This window comes from Cetorhinus maximus, chromosome 15, assembly GCF_964194155.1.
Source record: "Cetorhinus maximus chromosome 15, sCetMax3.hap1.1, whole genome shotgun sequence".
In the NCBI taxonomy this organism is placed as follows: Eukaryota; Metazoa; Chordata; class Chondrichthyes; order Lamniformes; family Cetorhinidae; genus Cetorhinus; species Cetorhinus maximus.
In genome coordinates this window covers 6,445,302-6,468,701 of record NC_135893.1, presented here as the reverse complement: position 1 = coordinate 6,468,701, position 23,400 = coordinate 6,445,302, and the positions used below count along the sequence as shown (strand labels likewise).

The 23,400-nt window shown below is 44.8% G+C and overlaps 1 protein-coding gene across 6 annotated transcripts in view; it reads left to right on the top strand.

Moving 5' to 3' along the window:
• pik3cd (phosphatidylinositol-4,5-bisphosphate 3-kinase, catalytic subunit delta) overlaps window positions 1-22,338 on the top strand; it is a 200,783-nt gene extending 178,445 nt beyond the window's left edge. For all 6 annotated transcript variants that reach the window (XM_078557815.1, XM_078557818.1, XM_078557813.1 and 3 more), the window contains 5 exons: window positions 2,151-2,318; window positions 9,531-9,654; window positions 10,919-11,064; window positions 16,270-16,402; window positions 20,287-22,338. In XM_078557815.1, coding sequence (XP_078413941.1) covers window positions 2,151-2,318; window positions 9,531-9,654; window positions 10,919-11,064; window positions 16,270-16,402; window positions 20,287-20,424 — 709 coding nt within the window. In that variant the 3' untranslated portion in view covers window positions 20,425-22,338. The remainder of the gene's footprint in view (window positions 1-2,150; window positions 2,319-9,530; window positions 9,655-10,918; window positions 11,065-16,269; window positions 16,403-20,286) is intronic.
• The last annotated feature ends 1,062 nt before the right edge of the window (window positions 22,339-23,400 follow it).

The window sequence follows — 23,400 nt, the reverse complement described above, 5'->3', positions numbered from 1 at the left end:
AAAACTCATCTGGTTCATAACGTCCCTTTGGGGAGGAAATCTGTTGTCCTTACCCTGTCTGGCCTACGTGTAAATGCTGACCCACAGCAAAGTGGTTGACTCTTAACTGCCCTCTGAAATGGGCCACTCAGCTGAGGACTACTAGGGATGGCCAATAAATGCTGACCTTGTCAGCGATGCCCAGATCCAATGAATAAATTTAAAAACGAATAATATGATCAACTCCCTTCCACAGAGAGACTCTGTCACAAATTAGTACAAGTCTTGCTTGTCAGGCAAATTAAAGATTCAATATGGCTCTGACACTTGTGGTGAAATACAAAAAGCACTGATGGGATCAAGAAAAATTAACCTTTGTTATAAGTGTAGCAGTTTATATTTCAGAAATTTGCACCTTACAGTGTTAATCATATTGGAACTTTATCATATTTTTTACTCACATAGTTCAGAAGCCATCATTTTCACTTCCTCTCACTCACACATTCACACACAACAATACATGCTTACACACCTTGCTATAAGATTGTTATTTCAACACTGTAGACCATAGGCTGAACTTAAATGATACAATTCCCCCATCGAGGACATTAAGGGCAGAACATCCATACTGAATGTGAGTCCATGGATGTTGCCATGAATCATAATTCAATATCTAATATCCAATATCTAAGCAAACCATTAACAATAACTTGTGTATAGAAAGCAGCTTTTAAGATAGAAACAGTGCACAGAGGTACAAGGAAGCAGTCTGACAATAATTTAATTCCAAGAAATTTCTTTCTTTGCTTCAGAAATATCAAAATGAAAAGTTAAACTGGGGTGCAGAATACAGTGATTTAAGATTTTTTCTGTATAATTAATTCTCAGTATGTACTACAGTCACACTACAACAATTAACTATGCATGAAACCACTTGTTAATTGATGGATTTTTAATAAGTGTTTCATTGTTTTATTATAGAAGTTTACAGATTGAAATTTTTAGTGTACAGTACAACATTCCAGTGTTCATTATTTGAACATAAACCCAGTTATTTCAAAACATAGTTCTCACAGGAATGTTTACTCAATTGTGTTAACTATAAACAGTGTTTAGCAGCATCTCAATCCAGTGAGATTTTGCTGTCTGTGGTGGGAGGTTGAGTAAAACTATTGCACAAATCTTCATTTGTTGACTTCTTCAGAGGACTGAATGCAGGTCTACTGGCTGATGAGGCAAAACTTTCTCTCTATATGAAATAATGTGTAGGAGTAGCACAGATATCTGAGAATATGTATCATTGTGAAATGATGCTTGTTCAAAGAGTGTATTTGAACAGCCTCAAAGGTGTTATTTGCAGTACATCTAAAACTCTTCAAAACGTCTTGTTAATGGAAAATCTGAAACATGTCAGTTACTAATCGTAAAATTCTCAAACTAACCTTTAAATTCTCAAAGCAACATGCGTCTACATGCAAAACTAACAGTCTCACAGGCTGACATTGTCGTATTTGGTATTGCATTTGACCGCATATCCACATCGTCACTAAGATCACCTGATTCCACCCTGCCTCAGCTCATCTGTTGAAACATTCACTCATACCTTTGTTACCTCTGGACTTGACTATTCCAACACACTCCAGTCTGGACTCCAATCTTCCAATCTCCACATTCATGACCCACACTTTTGGCCAATTGCCATAGTATTGCCTTCATTCATGGGATCTGGGTGTCACTGGCCAGGCCAATGTTTTTTTGCCCATCCCTAATTGCCCTCGTTCAGAGGGCATATAAGAGTCAACCACATTGCTGTGGGTCTAAAGGACATTAGTGATGGGTTTTTAATAACAATGGTTTCATGGTCATCACCAGATTTTGGATTCCAGATTTTTATTGAATTCAAATTTCACCATCTGCTGTGGTGGGATTTGAACCCAGGGTCTCTGGATTACTAGTCCAGTGACAATACCACTATGCCACCGCCTCCTTGATATCAATCCTTGGGAAGTGCCTTGGGATGTTTTACTGCATTAACGGTGCTATGTGAGATAAATTATTATTGAAATGTGTCTTTCAATGTCAACGAAGCTTTGCAAGTGGAGTGTTTTCTAGTTATTGAAAATATGACTTACAGAAGATGTTCGTAACGTGTGCAATTTTTTCCCTCTTAGGATGATTCCTTATGCCTGTCTTTCCACTGGAGACAAGACGGGAGTGATTGAAGTGGTCTCACATGCGGAAACAATTGCAAATATCCAGCTCAATAAAAGCAATATGGCAGCTACCGCAGCTTTTAACAAGGATGCTCTGCTAAACTGGTTAAAATCAAAGAACCCCGGGTAAGAAATGAAGAGAAACACTATTTATTAATTTAGGGCTTTTAGGGATGTTCAGGCTGAACTGAAAAAGCCAGAATTACAGGCCAGAGTCGGTCAGTATCTGACAGAGAAAAGACACTTAACTTGCTCAGTGAGACAAAAACAAAAATTGCTGGAAAAAACTCAGCAGGTCTGACAGCTTCTGTGGAGAGAAGGAGTTAACGTTTCGAGTCCAGGTGACTCTTTTCAGTTCTGAAGAAGGGTCATACGGACTGGAAACGTTTAACTCTTTCTCTCCACCGAAGCGGTCAGACCTGCTGATTTTTTTCCAGCAATTTTTGTTTTCGTTTCAGATTTCCAGCATCCGCAGTATTTTGCTTTTTGCTTAGCGAGAGGTATCTTCAGGCTTCAGGTGAAAGGTGCTACATGAGACATAAATCCGTTGTTTCTCTCTCTCTTTGATAGTGGGTGACCTTCTCTATACTTCCAGCACTTTTTATCCTTTTTCTCTCTCTTTGTAAACTTGAGGTCATCTACAACTTTGCTGCCTGTACCTCAACTCACACCAAGTCCCATTCACCTATACCTCTCTGTGCTCGCTGACCAACACTGGCTCCCAGTCAAGCAACGCCTTGATTTTAAAGTTCTCAACCTTGTTTTCAAATCCCTCGATGGGCTTGGCCCCTCCCTGTTTCCATCATCATCACCAACCCCACAATCCTCCGACATATCTGCACTCCTCTAATTCTGGCCTTTTGTGCCATCCCTGATTTTAATCACTACCCCTTTGGGCACCCTCCCTAAACCTCTCCGCCTCTCTGCCCTGCTTTCCTGCTTTTAGACACTCCTTAAAAACCTACCTCTTTGACTCAGCTTTTGGTCATCTGGCCTAGTACCTCCTTATGTGGCCTCGCCTTGGGACACTTTATGATGTTAAAGGTGCGATATAACTATAAGCTGGTACGCTACAGACATTACTGTGGAAGCTGGAACAGATTTTATCTGTGTCAACACTGAGCATCCATTGATGATGCTTTAATTCACTAAACCCTGCGCAAAACAACACAGTTTACGTTGATGAAACATTTGTCACATGGACAATGCAGGGAGTGCAGCCGTCGAACTGATTTAATTGGCCTTTTGGCGAATTCTTGGTGAAATTAAGCACCCAGTCGTAACAGCACTTTGATTGTTCCTCCGACTGTTTGGAATATTTAGAATTCTTGCAAGTTTAGCCCCCGATGATTTGCGGGAAGGCTTTATCAGTTTGTTTTTCAAGGCACTAAAACGTAATCTCTCTGATGTACTGGGAGAGACATTCCTGTGGCTGCAGTCCTGTGACATTTGGTTGACATTTCATTCCGATTGAGGGTTTCTCGGGCATGATGTCAACCACGAGGTGACGTACCTTAATGGGTTTGATATTGGATGGCAAAAAATTTCATATACGCACAGTGTAGGCCCAGCCTGTGCTGCTGCTTTCCACTGACACGGTTGGGTGGTGAATTTCCAAGCGTTGCTGTTTCTTATTTTCTGCTGTGTGGGTTTAACTGCTGTGAGGAAATGATATCGCGCCTTGCAAGAGCTCAGGAGCCAAAGTTTGCATTTTCTCCAGTAACATTAGAGAGCAATGGTTCGAAACAGCTTCCTCTTCACCCAGCACCACTCTCGCCCCCACCCTCTCCCCTGTTTTCCTTTTAAACCGACTGAATCATCTTTTGCACTCTATGAAATTGTAATGCTTTTTTTCTGCTGTGCTGAATGGTGCAAAAGGGACAGTTTGAAACCTAGCATTCTGCTTTAGCGGAAAGGTAGTCTTGATATTTGCCATTGTCACACGATATTGGTGAGGACGATAAGGTCAGGGCTACTTCATGCCTAACAAAGCCCAGTTTTTCATCCAATCATCGAAGGCCATTCAGTCCATCGAGTCAGTGTCAGCCCTTTTGAAGAACCATCAGTTAGCCCCACTCCCTCACTCCCCAGATCCCTGTAATTTTTCTCCTTCAGTATATCCAATTCCTCCCTTACAAAGCCTACTATTGAATCCATTTCCACTTCCCCATCAGGCAGTACATTCCAAATTCTAGTCACACTTTCTATAAAAATGTTTTTCATCACATTGCCTCTGATTTTTCTACCAAGCACCTTAAATCTGTGCCCTCTGCTCATCAACCCTTCAGCCGTCAGAAACAGTTTCCCTTTATTTACTCAATTGAAATCCTTTGTGATCCAACAAATCTCCCCTTGGCTTTCTGTGTTCACCCAGTTTATCTACATAACTGTAACGTGCCTCTGGAACCATTCTTGTAAATTTTGCGAGCACCCCACCAGTTCCCTGGGTTTAATGAGCGGACGCATCAATCTTTCAAAATATATACAGCTGCTGAGAATAATGCAATGTTGCACAAAGTTCTGAGACGTATTGAATCCTCACTTTACTGAGTTACAGAACTGGAGCATCACTACCGGGGATATTCAGGGCAGAAGCCAGGCCACTTTCAAGATCCTGTTTCTAAAAACAAAACACTTCTTCTTCCTCAATCATTTTTAAACTTTTGTTGAGGCTTCTAGCATGACAGTATGTCACCTAGTTATTGTCTTCCTAAATGCTGTCAAGGCTCACCCCTGAGCCTAGATACAAAAGCTGCACATGGACTTGTTATGATGCGGTAGGTGGTGTGTGCCAGGTGGACCAAATCCACAAGGAAATGGGCACGCTATCACGACGGTATTGCAATTTGTATTTATTATGTGAAGATTTGGGCACTGAATTCAGAAGAAGTAATAGGTTGAATTTTCCCCCCATTGTGGAGGAGGGTGCGGGCCTGATCAGCGCCCCTGATCGGGGCCGTGCCGCCATTTTACGTGGGAGCCCGCCCAGCGTGACGCGCACCCGGAAGCGCTGTGCACTCCCTGTGCGGGTGGCAGGGTAGGGGGCACCCTGAGTGAGTGCAGAAATCTCCCTGAGGCACCTCTGTGCCTCAGGGAGGTTAGTTTTAAGTTTTTAACAGTTGAAAATTTTTTTATGACGTCCCCTCATGTGAAACTGTCACATGAGCTGGGACATGTGCATTAATTTCAATAAATATTTTTGAGAAAATTGAAGATCATTCATGAAACCTCATCCCGCCCGTGGATGAGGTTCCATGAAAAATGTGAAGGCCGCCTGGGCTCTTCGCCTGCCCCGTCAACCTTAAGGCTGGACAGGCAGCTCCGTTAATTATTTCAATTGTTAGTTAAATGGCCTTAATAGGCCTTTGACAGCTCGGTGGGTGCGCAGCTGAATTGGCTGTGCACCCGCCGAACTGAAAATCTAAATCTAAAACGCACGCCCAACGTCACCCCGCGTCATTTTACGCCTTAGCAAGCGGGCCCTGCCCCCACTCGCCGAGCCGAAGATTCTCCCCAATGAGTCCACTAACACCTTTACAGATTTTAAAATCGAAATTGAAACATTGATTAACAAAAAATATTTCAAGCACATACAAAAGATTACAGTTACTTGATATTATAACAAATCCCAAAATCCCTAATTAAACTGACTCCCAACTGCACACCCCTTTTAAGGCAACAGCCCAAAATGGATTTTAAATTTATATAGCAAGCAAATTTAAATAACAGCAAATTTACCACAGCACCCACTCGACAGTGGAATTCCAAAGGCTTTTCTCCAATTTTAATTACTGGACACAGCAGACTTTTGTAAATATGGCTGGAGGCTTCTCCAAGACTGTTTTACACACCCCTTTTAGTTCTTATATGACCTCCCAATATCACCTTCCATCCATTCTCTTTATATATGTTTCTCTCTCTTTAATCTGTCAATTCCATTGTTCTAAATGTCTTTGAAATATACTTTTCCCATAATATAAAAATCTTTCATGTTGCCAAAATGGTCAGTACCTTTTGGGAAAGATAAACATAATAACCTTGCCCTGTTTATCTTGTTATTTGTAAACATCCTACCATCCCTTTGAAAATCAAACAACTGCTTCATTTACCTAAAATGCAAATTTCCTTCACACCCTACACGCTGCCCACACCCATGTTTACTCATTAGCATTTCAAATGCCTTTTACCCCTAACTTCTTTTGACAATTTCAAACTTGCAGTCCACCTGACTCTAGTTTAATTAAATCACACAGACAGAACCATCTACACTCATACCCATAAACCTACTTTACAATAAACCACAATAATATTATGAAAGCTATGATAGTTTCGTGACAGGCTGCAGCGGTTCAAGAAGGCCGCTCACTACCAACTTCACGAGCGCAATAAAAATGCTGGCCTTGCCAGCGATGTACACATCCCGTGAGTGAATGAAAACAGCAAAGGAAACCTGCATTTTAGTGCGAGTGGAATCCAGGGCGATTTAGCCATCCATAGATGAAATGAATGTCAGTTACCAAAAGAGAAGCCAATATGGCTCTTTCTATACTTCCCACCAGCTCCAGCCATGTAGAGAATAGAGTTTATAATTAAAACAGCCCAAAAATGTCATACCAGTGTGCACACGCTAAGCAATACTAGTGAAATGTAACCAGTGGAGATTTGCATTCTAGTTAACAGAGCATGATTGGTGATCCCAGTCCCACAGGCAGACATTTGAACTCATTTGAAGCTCCTGTCTGCAGACGTTCTGTGCCAAATTTGCTTCTTAATTTGATACGTTTTAATAGGAACGAAAATTTCGAAGTTTTTCAACGTGAAGAATTTATTTTAGAATAACTTTTTTAAAATTACATAGGGCAGAATCTTGCCATCGTTTGGCGGGCGGGAAGCCGATCACCGCCGCCGAAACGGGGCCCGCCGCCATTTTGAGTGGGCGGGCCAATTAAGGCCCCGCCCAGCGGCCTGCCCGACGGGAAGCGCTATGCGCCTGTTGGATAGTTGGATTCCCCAACTATTAAAATGCGATCTTTCACACATACGCACTGCTCCCTGAGACTAAGTGGTGTCTCAGGGAGGTTACTGACAGTGTCAAAAACATTAAAAATAGAAAAATATAAAAATTATTAACATGTCCCCCTCATGTAACAATGTCACACGAGATGGGACATGTTAATAAGAAGGACATAAACTTTATTAAAGTTTTTAAAAGCGGACAGGAAACCTCGTCCCGCCGGTGGATGAGGTTTCATGTTTTTTCCATTCCCCGCCGGGGCTCCTGGCCTGCCCACCAGCCTTAAGGTTGGACGGGCAGGTCTTTAGTTATCTTAATGACCCTGTCAATGTCCTCAATTGGCCATTGTCAGGTCGGCGGGCGGACAGCTGATTTCGCTGTCCCCCCCCCCCGCCTTCCTAAAAATTTAAAGCGCCCGGGATGACCTCGGGGGTTCCTCCTGACGTCATCCCGCGTCATTTTCCTGTCGGCGAGCGGGCCCCGCCCCCAAATCACCGACCGGAAAGTTCTGGCCATAATCTTTTTTTAATCTCGCTGTTTCAAAAACAAAATTAGATAAATTGCAAAGAAAATCACATCAAAGCTAATTCAAAATATTTTAAAATTCCGCATTCAAGAGAAAGGGGCTTTATACTGAAAAGCACCCCCCACCCCCACCGCCCGCCCAAATCGAAATGTTTCCTGTTTCAAAATGCTTGCCACTTAAGAATAACAGAGCTACAACAAAGTTAAAATATGAAATGTTTGGAGCCTTTTTGAAACCCCATGCTTTAATGTGGTGCTATCACCTAAATCTAAATTGGTGAAAGTTTTTGTGTCTAAGACTATTTCATTGCAGAATGTATAATTGCAGCTGTGTCAGACTGTGAATGTCAGTGTGGCTCTCACTTGCCTCTGAACCACAGGGTTCCAGGTTCAAGTCCCACTCCAAGGCTTGAGCACAAGAGTCAAGGCTGACACTCCAGTGCAGTACTGAGGGCGTGCTGCACTGTTGGAGGTGCTGTCTTTCAGACGAGACGTTAAACCGAGGCCCCGTCTGCCTGCTCGGGTAGATGTTAAGGATCCCAAGGCACTACTTTGAAGAAGAGCAGGGGAGACATCCCCGGTGTCCCGAGCCAATGTTTACCCCTCAATCAACATCACAAAAAACTGGTCACTATTACGTTGCTGTTTGCAGGAGCTTACTGTGTGTAAATTGGCTGCTGAGTTTCCTACATTACAACAGTGACTACATTTCAGAAGTACTTCATCAGCTGTAAAGCACTTTGAAACATCTGGTGGTTGTGAGAAGTGCAATAGAAATGCAAGTCTTTCTTGTCTCCCATGTCGGTGACTGGTCTATCTGAACCACATGGTACGGCCAGCACAGAATCGCAGCCACAGAATCAGCTCTCAACACATTGTCATCCTACCTGGATAGTGTTTACTCAGTGATGTGTCTGCGCTACCCTTCCCCCTCCTGGATGCCCGAGCCCCAGTCCTAGCTCCCAGGCTTCTTCAGTACCAGGCCTCAATTGTAATCTGACTCCTTGCCCCCTCCATCATTGTCTCAGATTTGCCCTCCAGCTGCCTGTCAGTCTTCTCCTCCCCCTTCCTGCGAAGAGCTCCCTTCACAGACCTGTTCACATTTTGGGAAGCATCAGGAGAAAAACCTGTAAGAGTGAAGCAGATCAGAAACGGACCATAAATTCTTGGATGTTTCACAAGCCAGACTCTCAAGCCTCAGTAATTTTGGTTTAGAATTATACATCCCACTACTGAAATTAAGCAGAGTTTTAAAATCTGTCAGAATTGATCATAAGGCTACCTATTTTAACCAGTGTCCGAGCTATCCTGTGGTGCCAGATGTTTTCTTTCCCCATTCTTACTTCTGTCATCCACATCGCTCGAAGGTCTGCGGTGCAGGACTTAAGCACGTGATCTGTAGCGTAATACTGAGGGAGTGCTGCAGTGTCAGGGGTGCCATCTTTCAGATGCAACATCAAACTATTGAACCTACACAATGTGAAAGCAGGGAGCTCACATGGCGTCTTCACCACCACCACTAAACATAAATCTGTAACTCTTTGCTTCCATGTGGTTACAGTCAATGACCTTGTTTCGGTATCTTTTCATCAGCTGGTGTCTTGCTCTAGAAATCTAATTTTTCAGCCACAGTTTTGCTTCCCTTCTTGAAGTGCAACAGCCTTGTCACAAGGTGATCGTTGCACGAACAGAGCGGGCGACAGACAGGAGGCGATATGCATTTGGAACCCGTAGCCGCGGGGAATTGTGGAATGATTTCCATTGATGTGTAAAATTGCTATTTCTCTTCGCCTTTTCAGGGAGGCACTGGAACGAGCCATTGAGGAGTTCACCCTCTCGTGTGCTGGCTACTGTGTAGCTACCTATGTGCTCGGAATTGGGGATCGGCACAGTGACAACATTATGATCAGGGAAAATGGACAGGTAGGAGGAGACTCGAGAAAAATAGGATTACTTGGACTACAAAAGATGCAAAGCATGGAATTCCCAACAGGGGCTACTGGGTTGGAATTAGGAAGTGTGGCTAACTTCCCTCCCTGTCCCATCCCAGGAATCATGAATCCAGTAGAATAGTCTCTCCATCCACGCTGCCTGAAATCACTTAACTCTGCACAGGCCAGTGGCCAAAGCACAGCACCAGTGATGAGTTACATCTTATTGAGGCATTCACCCTTATGGCAAAAATGTGGAGATAAATTTCCTTTTCTAGAGTAGGTATAGCCTACCCCTTACCTAACAACCCCTCGCTCTAGCCCTTTGTACGCTCTTCCCCACCCCACCCCCCAGCCCAAAACTGGTGGTCTAACTGTGAGACTGATTTGAGTGTGAGGCTGTGGCTCCATTAATGTCATTCTTACCTTGAAATCAGCAGGTTGTGGATCAAGTCTTCCTTCACAACCAGAGTACATAATCTGGGCTGATGCCGCAGTGTAACACTGTGGGAGTGCTGCATTGTCAGAGGTGCTGTCTTTCAGATGATACCTTAAACAGCTTAGGGGGTGTGGGGGCGATGTAAAAGGTCCCATGGACTATGCATAGAGAGCAGGGAGTTCTCTTGTTGTCTATTCACCACCATCAAAACAGATTAACTGACCTTTTTACCATATTTTGCTATTTTTGGAGCCTTTTTTTGCACAAATTGTCTTTATTGTTTGCCCACGAGAAAGCATCGACTTTCTCTTCAAAAATTAATGGGTTGTGAACTGGTTTGGGACATCCTGAGGATGAGAAAGATGTTATGCAAATGCAAGTTTACTCTTTCTTACCAGTGGGGCGGTGGAATAGTAAAATGTGGTGGGTTTTAACAAAAAAAGGACGGCTGAATTTCTCTTAGGACAGGGGATACAGGGATATCGGTTCAAGAATTCGATAAGGAAACAGATGCAAGGTTTGAAAGGGTCGACTAGATGGGTCTCCTGCCCAAAGCATTGACAATTTTGCTACTGTTAGCAGACAGAGGAAATGTTCCTTCATGTTCAGTTGTTGAAACTGAAGCAGCTACCGGAACCAGCCTCACTCTATCCCCTGGTAGGACCAATCTGAATTGCAAGATAATTCTCTTACAGTCACCGCGTTCTCACTAGATGATTTTCTATGATCGTCGTAGCCATTCAATATCCTTTAATTTTATTCCAGGATATCTTTCTCATGTAAAAGAATGCTTTTTTCCATCCCCTGTCACCCACAGCTCTTCCACATTGATTTCGGACACTTCCTTGGAAACTTTAAGAGCAAGTTTGGGATCAACAGAGAGCGGGTGCCGTTCATTCTAACGCACGACTTTGTTCACGTGATCCAGCAAGGAAAGACCAACAACAGCGAGAAGTTTGAAAGGTAAGCAGCGCAAGTTTCCAGTCTCTTATATTAACCTGTGTGGATGGACAGAAACCATGGAGCCACGTGCCTGAGTTCCTGATATGAGAACGTAGGCGGTGAAGCTCCACACAAGTAGTGGGGAAAGAGATGGTGTAGTGGTATTGTCACTGGACTAGTAATCCAGAGACCCAGGGTAATGCTCTGGGGACCCGGGTTCGAATCCCACCACAGCAGATGGTGGAATTTGAATTCAATAAAAATCTGGAACATTGTCGATTGTTGTAAAAACCTGTCTGGTTCACTAATGTCCTTTAGGGAAGGAAATCTGCCGTCCTTACTGACTCCAGACCCACAGAAATGGACTAGCAAGCCACTCAGTTGTATCAAACCGCTACAAAGTCTCAAAAAAGGAATGAAACCTTCGGCATTGACCTAGGCACCGGAAATGGCAAACTCAGCCCTGTCGACCCTGCAAAGCCCCCCTTACTAACATCTGTGGGCTAGTCCCAAAATTGGGAGAGTTGTCATCAATGTTACAAATAATGTCCCAGACATTACCATTCCTGCCGGTGGGTGTGGGACAGGACAGACCCAGCAGAGGTGGCGGCACAGTGGTGTACAGCAGGGAGGGAGTTGCCCTGGGAGTCTTCAACATCGACTCCGGACCCCATGAAGTTTCATGGCATCAGTCCAAACATCAGCAAGGAAACCTCTTGCTGATTACCACTTACTGCCCTCCCTCAGCTGATGAATGAATACTCCTCCATGTCAAACATCACTTGGAGGAAGCACCGAGGGCGGCAATGGCACAGAATGTACCCTGGGTTGGGGGACTTCAATATCCATCAAATGTGACTCGGTAGCACCACTACTAACCGATCTGGCCGAGTCCTAAATGACATAGCTGCTAGACTGGGTCAGGGTCAGGTGGTGAGGGAACCAACAAGAGGGAAAAACATGATTGACCTTATTGATGGATTTCGAACTCAAGACTGGGCATCCATGAGGCGCTGTGGACCATCAACAGCATTGTACTCGAACACAGTCTGTAATCTCATGGCCCAGCATATCCCCCACTCTACCATTGCTATCAAGCTGGATCAACCCTGGTTCAGTGAAGAGATGAAGGGCATGTCAGGAACAGCACCAGACACACCTAAAAGTGAGGTGTCAACCTGGTGAAGCTATAACACAGGGCTACTTGCGTACCAAACAGCATACGCAGCAAGTGATAGACAGAGCTATGCGATCCCACAACCAACGGATCAGATCTCTGCAGTCCTGCCACATCCAGTCATCAATGGTGGTGGATAATTAAACAACTCACTGGAGGAGGAGGCTCCACAATTATCCCCATCCTCAATGATGGAGGAGCCCAGAACATCAGTGCAAAAGATAAGGCTGGAGCAATCTTCAACCAGAAGTGCCAAGTGGATAATCCATCTCGGCCTCCTCTGGAGGTCCCCAGCATCACAGATGTCAGTCTTCAGCCAATTCAGTTCACTCCTCGTGATATCAAGAAACAGCTGAAGGCACTGGATAGTGCAAAGACTATGAGGCCTGGCAATATTCCGGCAATAGTACTGAAGACTTGTGCTCCAGAAGTTAAGGTCAGAAGTGGGGATGTTCGCTGATGATTGCACAATGTTCAGCACCTTTCGCGACTCCTCAGATACTGAAGCAGTGCATGTCCAAATGCAGCAAGACCTGGACAATATCCAGACTTGGGCTGATAAGTGGCAAGTAACATTCGTGCCATAAGTGCCAGCCAATGACCATCTCCAACAAAAGAGAATCTAACCATCACCCCTTGACGTTCAATGGCATTACCATCACTGAATCGCCCACTATCAACATCCTGGGGGTTACCATTGACCAAAAACTGAACTAGACTAGCCATATAAATCCTGTGGCTACAAGAGCAGGTCAGAGGCTAGGAACCTGTGACGAGTAACTCACTTCCTGACTCCCCAATGCGTGTCCACCATCTACAAGGCACAAGTCAGGAGTGTGATGGAATACTTCCCACTTGCCTGGATGAGTGCAGCTCCCACAACACTCAAGAAGCCTGACACCGTCCAGGACAAAGCAGCCCGCTTGATTGGCACCACATACACAAACATTCCCTTTAACACCGACGCACAGTAGCAGCAGTGTGTACCACCCGCAAGATGCACTGCAGGAATTCACCAAGGCTCCTTAGACAGCACCTTCCAAGTTCACGACCACTACCATCTAGAAGGACAAGGGCAGCAGATAGATGGGAACACCACCCCTGGAAGTTTTCCTCCCCAGTATATCGCTGTTCCTTCACTGTCACTGGGTCAAAATCCTGGAACTCCCTCCCTAACAGCGCTGTGGGTGTACCTACACCACATGGACTGCAGCGGTTCAAGAAGGCAGCTCACCACCACCTTCTCAAGGGCAATTAGGGGTGGGCAATAAATGCTGGCCCAGCCAGCGAAGCCCACATCCCGTGAATGGATAAATAAATAAATAAACTCATGGAGTTGGAGCTCTGAGGAGGCTGAGGGTGTGACCTAATTGAAGTCTTCAAAGTTATGAAGGGGTTCGAATTGAATGCACTGCCTGGAAGTGTGGTGGAGGCAGGTTCAATCAAGGCATTCAGGAGGGCATTACATGATTATTTGAATAGAAACAATGTGCAGGGGTACGGGGAGAAAGCAAGAGAATGGCACCGGGTACTCATTCGGAGAGCCAGTGCAGACACGATGGGCCGAATGGCCTCCTTCTGCACTGTAACTATTCTATGAAATTTCTGACAGGGTAGACATTGAGAAGATGTTTTTACTTGTGAGGAAGTCTAATATCAGGGCTAATAAATATAAGGTAGTCACTAATAAAGGCTGTGGGAACTCAAGAGAAACCAGAGTGTGGCTAGAATGTGGAACTGGCTACCAAATGGAGTGGTTGAGGTGAACAGCAGAGATGGGTGTGGTGGGGAAGTTAGATAAACACATGAAGAGGAAAGAAATAGCAGGATGTGCTGTTAGGGTTGGATCAAGCAGGTGGGGAGGAGGTTTATATCGATCACAAACACGAGCGTGGACCTGTGGGGTCACTTGACCAGTTTCTGAACTGCAAAGTGTCATTCTGTGTATCAAATGACCCCTTTAAATATAGAGTTTTAAATATAAATTTCAATATAAAGCTCAAACCCCCCACCCCTTCAGATCGATGCTTATCACGGCTTTGGAAGTGGGCATTTGGTGATTAATGAGCATGTGATATCCTTATCGACTTCATCACTGAGATAGGTCTAAAAATTCTCCGCAATACTCCCATCCACGTACACCAGGCACTGTTTTGCTTTTAATTCTGCCCTTTGTCTCTCTCTCGCTCTTGCTCTCTCGCTCTCTCTCTCTCTCTCTCTTCCTACAGTATTCCCCTCCCACGGAGTGAAGCAGGTGGTCAGCTCAGTCACAATAATCCCCTGAGCATAGCCGCTGCAGAGTTAAACCCCACACACCTTACACTGTGAGATATCATGCCTGGTGACAGCAGGTATTATTTTAATCTCACAGCAAACAAACAAGCTCATGGCGATGTAATTGTGTTTTAGAAAATCTCTTGGAGTTTCCCCATGTGAGATCCACCTTCAATGTTTAAACCAAAATAGCAGCGATGGGGAAGAAAAAGTTCCTCATAAGAGATTTTAACTGTTTTTTGTTTTGACGAGGGACACACGTTTTTGTTTTGAAAACAGGAAATGCTTTGAGCTCCTTCTGAATTTCATTGAATTAGATCAGTATCTTGAAGGGGGTTGGAGCTGTGGAGAGGGTGTAACGCCCCAGTGTTTGGAGGGAAGGGCTGGGGGTTGAAGTCCCAGCAGCTGGTGGGGGGTGGAGTGGATTCACTACACATTATCAGCAACTTTCTTATCGTTTTTCAAACCATGGTGGGATTTCCACCCAGTCACACTCCACTCAACTTGCGCCCTCTCCCTAGTTTTGGGTAAAGGGGAGGTCACTTCCTTTCCCTTTTTGTTAATTGAAACCAGCGTCTTTCCATAGTGGTCGGCCATTCCACTCCATAGACGGGTAAATGCACGTGTGTAAATATTGTGCGCACAGGGAACGTGTTAATCTTTTAGACCTCAGTGTCTCTGAGTGGAAGTTCCAACCTTGTATTTCAAACCAACTTTGATCTTTCACAAAGAGAACGTCTTGAAAATGGAGTCCTGACAGTAGGACTGGATAGTCGTGACAGGAGCTTCCTGTAGTGTAGTGGACAAACAAGTGTGCAAATGGGATGTTGCGTAAACCTTGATGGCTTCAACCTAAATTGGGTTGGGTTGGAATTGTGGGTTGACTGGCCTTTTCCTAACCCTAGGAGTTCTTGTGTAGTATCAGCTGAAGTTTAACGTGGATAATTTATTCTTTCATGGGATGTGGATGTCACTAGCGAGACCAGTATTTGCTGCCCATCCCTAATAGCTGATGATCTGAGTGGCTTGCTAGGCTATTTCAGAGGGCAGTTAAGAGTCAACCACATTGCTGTGGGTCTGGAGTCACATGTAGGCCAGACCAGATAAGGACGGCAGATTTCCTTCCCTAAATTAGTGAACCAGATGGGGTTTTTATGACAATCGATGTTAGTTTCACGGTCGCCATTACTGAGACTAGCTTTCAATTCAAGATCTTATTAGTTGAATTTAAATTCCGCCAGCTGCTGTGGTGGGATTTGAACCCATGTCCCCAGAGCGTTAGCCTGGACTCCGGGATGATCAGTCCAGTGACATACTACCCACACCACCATCTCTCCTCATGTTGTAACTAAACTGTCCAGATGTGGAATTACTGTAGTTGGATTGTGCTTCATTTTGTTAAAGGTTTGATCATTATTTCATCACTATATTTGATCCCTTGCAGTGATAACTTGTGAAGGTCACCAATAACTTTAGCTTATTCTGTAGTGATTAAAAATGTACGTTTTGTTTCCTTGTGTTAGAATTTCAATATTGAGTGGTTAATAGTTCAGTTCCGTGCTATACAAATCCAATATTAATAATTTGAAACTGATATTAAGGCATAACATTCCTCAAATGAAGCTTCATCAATTTAAAAATTCTTTCCAGAGAAGTTTATGTTTACAGTAAATGGATGTGTCCAGTTTATGTGTGAGCGCTGCTAAAAGTTTTTGGAACTCACAAGGAGTTTTTCCTTCTGTTTCCATTCCTTTCCTGTCGCCATCCTGGAAAAGGTTCCGGAAATGTTGTGAACAAGCCTACATGATTCTCCGAAAGCACTGTCCTCTCTTCATTAACCTCTTTGCACTGATGCAAGCTGCTGGACTCCCAGAACTCAGCTGCTCCAAAGATATCCAGTATCTCAAGGTGAGCAAACTCGGTAATGTCTGCCTCAGCTCCGACACGATGCCCGGGGCGAACTTAATTAAAAACCCTGAAATACAACCAGGAGCTGCCAGCAGAATGGTGCACGTGCACAGCTGTATGTGCAGTTACAAGGCAGTCACCCTCCCGCCATGTTCTCCGACATCAACGACATTCCAGATTGCAACCAGTTTAAATAGTCTGATTCGACCGCAGGAATAAATATCATGATCAGATTTGACATTGTGACTTAGAACTGCTCGAGCGACCTCATCTTGTAAGGAGAGGGTCACATTCTGTTAGAAAGGGATATGTTACTGAACTAGTAATATTAGGGCCTGGTTTATCAGTCTAGAAGTGAGAGTTCAAATCCCAGTGTGAATGTTTGAGAATTTGTGTAGTAACATTCTTGAGCTTCACTTTCTGCAAAAAAAACCTCTCATATAATCTTGAATTTTCTAACTTCCCCACACCCCCTCCTTAGCCTCCTCTTATCCGTTTAGCACCTCCAGGTGCTGACTATAACTGGGTACATTTTCACACCGGCTGACAGCCCTCTGATGACTTGCCTTGGCAGCAGGAGTCATAGAGTCAGAACGACACAGAAGGAGGCTATTCGGCCCATCAAGTACACCTGATTCTCTGTAGAGTAATCCAATCATTCCTATTCCCCGCAACTCTGCAAGTTTATTTCCCTAACGTATGCATCCAATCCTCTGGAGGTCCCCAGCATCATAGATGCCAGTCTTCAGCCAATCCAATTTACTCCACATGATATCAAGAGACAGCAGAAGGCACTGGATACTGCAAAGGCTATGGGGCCTGAAAATATTCCGGCAATAGTACTGAAGACTTGTGCTCCAGAACTTGTCGCGCCCCTAGCCAAGCTGTTCCAGTACAGCCACAACACTGGCATCTACCCGGCTATGTGGAGAATTGCCCAGGTATGTCCTGCACACACAAAGCAGAACAAATCCAACCCGGCCAATTACCGCCCCATCAGTCTACTCTCCATCATCAGTAAAGTAATGGAAGGGGTCATCAATAGTACTATCAAGTGGCACTTGCCTAGCAATAACCTGCTCACTGACGCCCAGTTTGTGTTCTGCCAGGGCCACTCAGCTCCTGACCTCATTACAGCCTTGGCTCAAACATGGGCAAAAGAGCCGAACTCCCGAGGTGAGGTGAGAGTGACTGCCCTTGACATCAAGGCCGCACTTGACCAAGTATGGCATCAAGGAGCCCTAGCAAAACTGGTTGGAGTCACGCCTAGCATAAATGCTGTGGCTATGAGAGCAGGTCAGAGGTTAGATGTCCTGTGGTAAGTTTCTCATCTCCTGACTCCCCAAAGCCTGTCCGTCACCAACAAGGCACAAGTCAGGAGTGTGATGGAATGATATTATGACACAGCCGATGGTAAATGCTGAGCTGTTCAAATCCCAGAGGGAAACTTGAAACAACTGTCATAACCACATTTTTTTCAATTTTATGTTTCAAGATGCAGGCTTGAATTCAGTTATAAAAGACCACCAAGTCTCAAGAGGTTTTCATAAAACTAAATGAAACATTTATTAATTGAAAGATTGTAAGCACATACATATTTCCACAAATTACTACTATAATAACTTCTAAAAATCCCCTAATTAATCTGACTTCCAGTTACACCTCTGTTAAGGCAAAAGTAAAACACACAGATATAAACAGACCCCTGGCAAAGCACACTCTGGACAGTCACATTCACAATGAGTTTCTTTCAGCTCTGGGTCCTTGCAGACAACAGCTTGAGGCTTAGAGGCTGGAAGCTTTAGATCTTAGAATCCCTCTCCTTTTACCAACAGCCGTCTCTCCCTTTATACATATTTTCCTCTTTGAATGCAAATTCTCATTGTATCACCAGATTTTTTGAACTTTGCCCCTTCTAACAATAAAACCATTTCATAGCACCAATTTTATTAATAAGCTTAGGAAAAAATAACACATTATTTGGCTTAAAAGCAAAAAAACTGCAGATGCTGGAAATCCAAAACAAAAATAAAAATACCTGGAAAAACTCAGCAGGTCTGGCAGCATCTGCGGAGAGGAACACAGTTAACGTTTCGGGTCCGTATGACTCTTCAACAGAACTAAGTAAAAATAGGCTTTGGCTTCTTCTGGCTAGGTGTAATATTTCACCCATTCTTCTGTATGGTTTATTCTAAAATGCAAATTTCCCCCTTTACATTTCACATTCTAACTTCCCTATGTTTACCTAATTAACATTTCAAACCTACTTATTTGCTATACATCAAAGCCTCTGGACCAGGCGGCTTTAATCCAATTAAGAAACACACACACGCACCCAGCCCTAGAACTCTGTTTTAAAATAATTTCCAATAACATTATAGATATTAGTTATTATTATATCTTCTTGACAATACTCTCCTCTTGCCTGAATGAGTGCAGCTCCAACAACACTCAAAAGCTTGACACCATCCAGGACAAAGCAGCCCACTTGACTGGCACCACACCCACCACCTTCAACATCCACTCCCTCCACCACCGACGCACAGTAGCAGCAGTGTGAATGATTATAAGATGCACTGCGGGAACTCACCAAATCTCCTTAGACAGCATCTTCCAAACACACAACCAGTACCATCCAGAAGGACAAAGGTAGCAGATAGATGGGAACACTACCACCCGGAAGTTCCCCTCCAAGCCACTCACCGTCCTAACTTGGAAATATATCGCCACTCCTTCACTGTCGCTGGGTCAAAATCCTGGAACTCCCTCCCTAACAGCACTGTGGGTGTACCTACACCACATGGACTGCGGCAGTTCAAGAAGGCAGCTCACCACCACCTTCTCAAGGGCAATTAGGGATGGGCAATAAACACTGGCCCAGCCAGTGAAGCCCACATCCCATGAATGAATTTAAAAAATTCCTTTTGAAATGATTGATCATCTCCACTTCCACCATCCTAGAGTGTTCTAGCTCATTACCAGTCGCTGTGTAAAATAGTTCTTCCTCATATCCTCCCTGCATCTCTTGCCGAAAACATTAAATCTCTGTCCTCCCATCCTTGCACCATCAGCTAATGGAAACAGCTTTTCTTCGTCTACCTTAACTAAGCCTGTCAGAATCTCGTATGGAATTTATTGTTTGAGGGAGTTGCATCCTTCCTTGGGTAAGGAGCCAAAAAACTGTACACAGTACTCCAGGTTTGGCCTCACCAATAAATACTCTGGTATAGTTGTAGGAAGTTTCTTCACAGACGTGAGGAAATGAGGTCCAACAACGAGTAGCTTCCCTTTGTAATCTGGAGTTCGGTGTCTGGCTTGCCAGGCGCTAATGATGAGCGATCATTGTTCAGGATTGGCCCAGTGGTGAAGCGCAAAGTTTCCCTGCTTAGGCCACTGGCTGACAGGCCGAATCCTTATGACTAGCAGACCATCCCAACCTGGGAACGGAGGTTAGAAATGGCAGGTGTCTCTAGAGGGATTGCCGCGTTATTTTTGATTTTACCAATTGAGAGAAGGGGAGAGGAGGTAGGCTGCTTCATGTTCAAAGCACAGTTTCTCCTTTGGGCGTTTAATATTGTACAGGTAATCCTGTAAGCTTTGGGCAAGAATAAGATAACCTGAAAAAAGTGCGTGAAGATCACTGCCCTGCAATGGAGGAGTTGCTTTGCGTTATGGGCTGGGATTTTTCCTGCTCTGCTCCGGCGGGATCTGCCGTGGGGAATGTGGCGGGCCAGCCGCATTGGTGGGACCGGATGATCTCAGGGGTGGGCGAGGCCAGAAAGTCCATGGTCTCCAGCTGGAGGTGGTCGCTGCGCGCACATTTGATGCTGGCGTTATTGCTGAGATGCAGATTTTCACTTTATACTGTGGGTTTTGTTTGACAGGATTCACTAGCTTTAGGAAAAACAGAAGATGAGGCGCTGAAACACTTCAAAATGAAATTTGACGAAGCACTGCGAGAAAGCTGGAAGACCAAAGTGAATTGGATGGCCCACAATGTAGCCAAAGACAATAGGTCATAGCTGAACTCTTCCTCTGAAGCCTTTAATCAAAAGAACAAAAATACAAGGCGGCCAAGTGACTGATAACCTGTTGGCATACCACATCTACAATGAAGTCAATAAGTGATTGCCAGGCCAATGCCAATGTGCAAGTTTATGAAGAATACCGAGCTTTCTCAACATTTTATGAACTTTGAAAGATGTTTACATGTGCAATGTAGTTACTTGCACTGTCTTCAACCACTTCCCTTCAACTCCAGAGACTTAGGTACAGACTGGCACTGAATATGCATTTTAATCGACCAGGTACAGGGGCCTCCTGCCCGCTCTCTGCTGGCCTGTTGCACTCTTAAACATGTCCTGTCATTGTCTCAGACTTTGCCTTTTAGTTTAGCTGCCTAGTAGGCTCATTAAGACTGGCAACAGGTCCGTCGCCACTAACTTGAATAGGGAAAAGTGCAAGTAAAGGTCACAAAGCTAACTATTCAATCTGAAAATAATGCTGATACGATATTTTCCTATGACGGCAGCAAGTCAGCGCTCAGCCAGGGTTTCCCCTGTTCGACAAAAGGGCAGCCAAGCTGATCTGAATTTCCAGAACTCCACGCGCCAATGTCTTCCTGTGCCCGGTCCTTGCCGTTTTGGGCTGGGGGGTCAAACGTCTGTGCCCTCGCTGCCCGCTCCCCTGCCGCTGAGGTGAGGCACTCTGCTTCCGTGAAGCATCCCAAAACTCACACCCCGTCTGGATTCGAGCCTCAATCAAAGGGACATCTTAATAGTTACTGAGAGCTGGCCGGGCCAATCCGAGCCCTGTTGGGTCATTAGGTTGGTCGACAATGGTAGGAATAAAACACCCGGTGCATTTCACTGTTTTGATCTTCAATGAAGAGTCAAAGCTGTAACCCCCTGTGTATCTACAACCAAGACTGATCGAGTGAGAGGGCAACTCACCAAGAACATTTTTGTTCCTCCAAAATAGGCAGTACCAGCTTCCTGTTTTTAACCACAAAAGAGGAAAATATGGTTATATTTATAAGTGATCAAATGGAAATATGTCTGAAAGGTACTAATTTAATGAGCTTTGTTGTTGATAGGCACCATTTCATCAACAGAGTTATTTTGTAGATCAACGGCCTCCCCTTTCCAGCCATTCGCAAGAAAGCAGTACGGCAAGAAATGTCAGGGGCAATTCTCTTTTCGCTTCTGCAAAGCCATATTTAACAGCAGCGCCCGTTAATAGCTTCACTATAGTGAGAGCTAGTGAGCAAGTCTTGTTGGTACAGAGTATTCCCAAGGCTCGAGAGCAGTGATGGCTTTGGAAAGGGAGAGGAGGGGGGGGAGGGAAGGGAATTAAGACAGGAGGGGGAGAGGGGAAGTCGGTGCTGGGGTGGGGTGGGTGTTGGGGGCTGGGGGGGGGCTACATTCACCCTGTTAAAACTTTCAGCTCCTTTTGATGAACAGCAGAAAACATCTTGAGGAGATGATGGAAAAGAAAAGTCGCCGACTGCCCAACAAGTGTTGGTGAGGGACCAAAGCAAGAGGACTTGTTCCAAAGTCCATTCTGTAGTAGTTTTGGGATACCTTTCCAAAGATCTTCAAAAACCACTGTGGATATGGAACGTTTTGAGACCAGGTTTTGCCATGGCCCTATCTTCCACCAAAGTAGCCTTGTGTGTTGGTCGCACTTATTTGTTTAGATGTGAGGATAGTACAAATGCACCTTGATGAAGTTAAATGTGCCTTTGTTTTGCTTCTTATGCAAACTTATTTGTGTAAATCGAGCTTATTTAATATTTGCATATTTAAAAATAAGGTTGAATGTTTTTGTTTTTATTTGAGGCACATTTTGTGCAGTACAGAATCTTGAGCAATTGCTCTTAAAGGAATATGTTTACAAAATTAATACCCCAGGACTTCTGAAATGCTTTGTATAGATTAACTTTGTTGGGTATTTTTTTCCGATTTTAAAAACTTTAAAAACTTGGCACATTTGTAAAACTGTGTCGAAGTTGCGTGTACAGCCTGTAAATACCCCGAGATATGTGGCCTCAACATTAGGTTGTTAATAGGTGTTAAATGATACGTCCGTGCAACCCCACTCCGTGGGGTGGCGGGGGTGAGGTGGGGTGGGAGGTGGTTTGGACCTGTGTCCCCTAAAGCGGCAATAAGTTACCATGGCGATCCCTCCTGTGCCAGCCTGGGGCCTAGGCTGGGTTTCAGCGTTGGCGTCTCACTTCAGTGGTTGCCGTGGCCACCGTTTGAGGCCTTGAATTGCAGGTTGAGCCTTCGGTGCCAAGCCAAGTCGGTCAGTCCTCCAGGGGAGTGAGGAGTAGAATTGAACCCGAGGACTGTGACCCCCCCCCCCCACCCCCCCAAAACCAGGCCAACACTGAACCGCGAGGAGTGCGTTCCTGCCGCTTCTAGCCGCACAAAAAATGGAACATCTGGACAAAAGTTGCGTCTCTCTTTTGGAGCCGCCCCCCCCGCCCCCAGCAGCCCCTTCGAGGACCCGTGATTAAATTGTTCACGTCCTGGTGCGATGAGGCGGAGCTCCTGCAGAGCAAGCAACACCTATTCATAGCTGAGTTTCACATTAGAGTCTTGCATCCGGCATACGACCTGACCCCTGACCTTCATACCCCTTCCTCAGGTCGGGGTGGGGGGAGGAGGGGGGGGTGGGGCTGCTCACCCATTGACTGGCACCTCCCCCTCCCCCCTGTTCCCACTGCAATGTGGCTTCAGGCGAATCCTTGGGTGATATTGTGGCGGCTGGCGAGTAGAAGTTACCCCTCAAAGTGCAACTACAGGCCTCACCTTTCTCGGGCACGAGTTGAATATACCTTGTTCCATATTCAGATATTCATTTCCCAAGTATATGAGCTGCATTTCCTGAGATAACACCATGCATTTACCCAGAGGCAAACAGCAAAAGCTGGCTCTTTTAAGCTTGTATTCCTTCCATTGTGACTCGGTGCATGTGTCTGCTACTCACCAGTG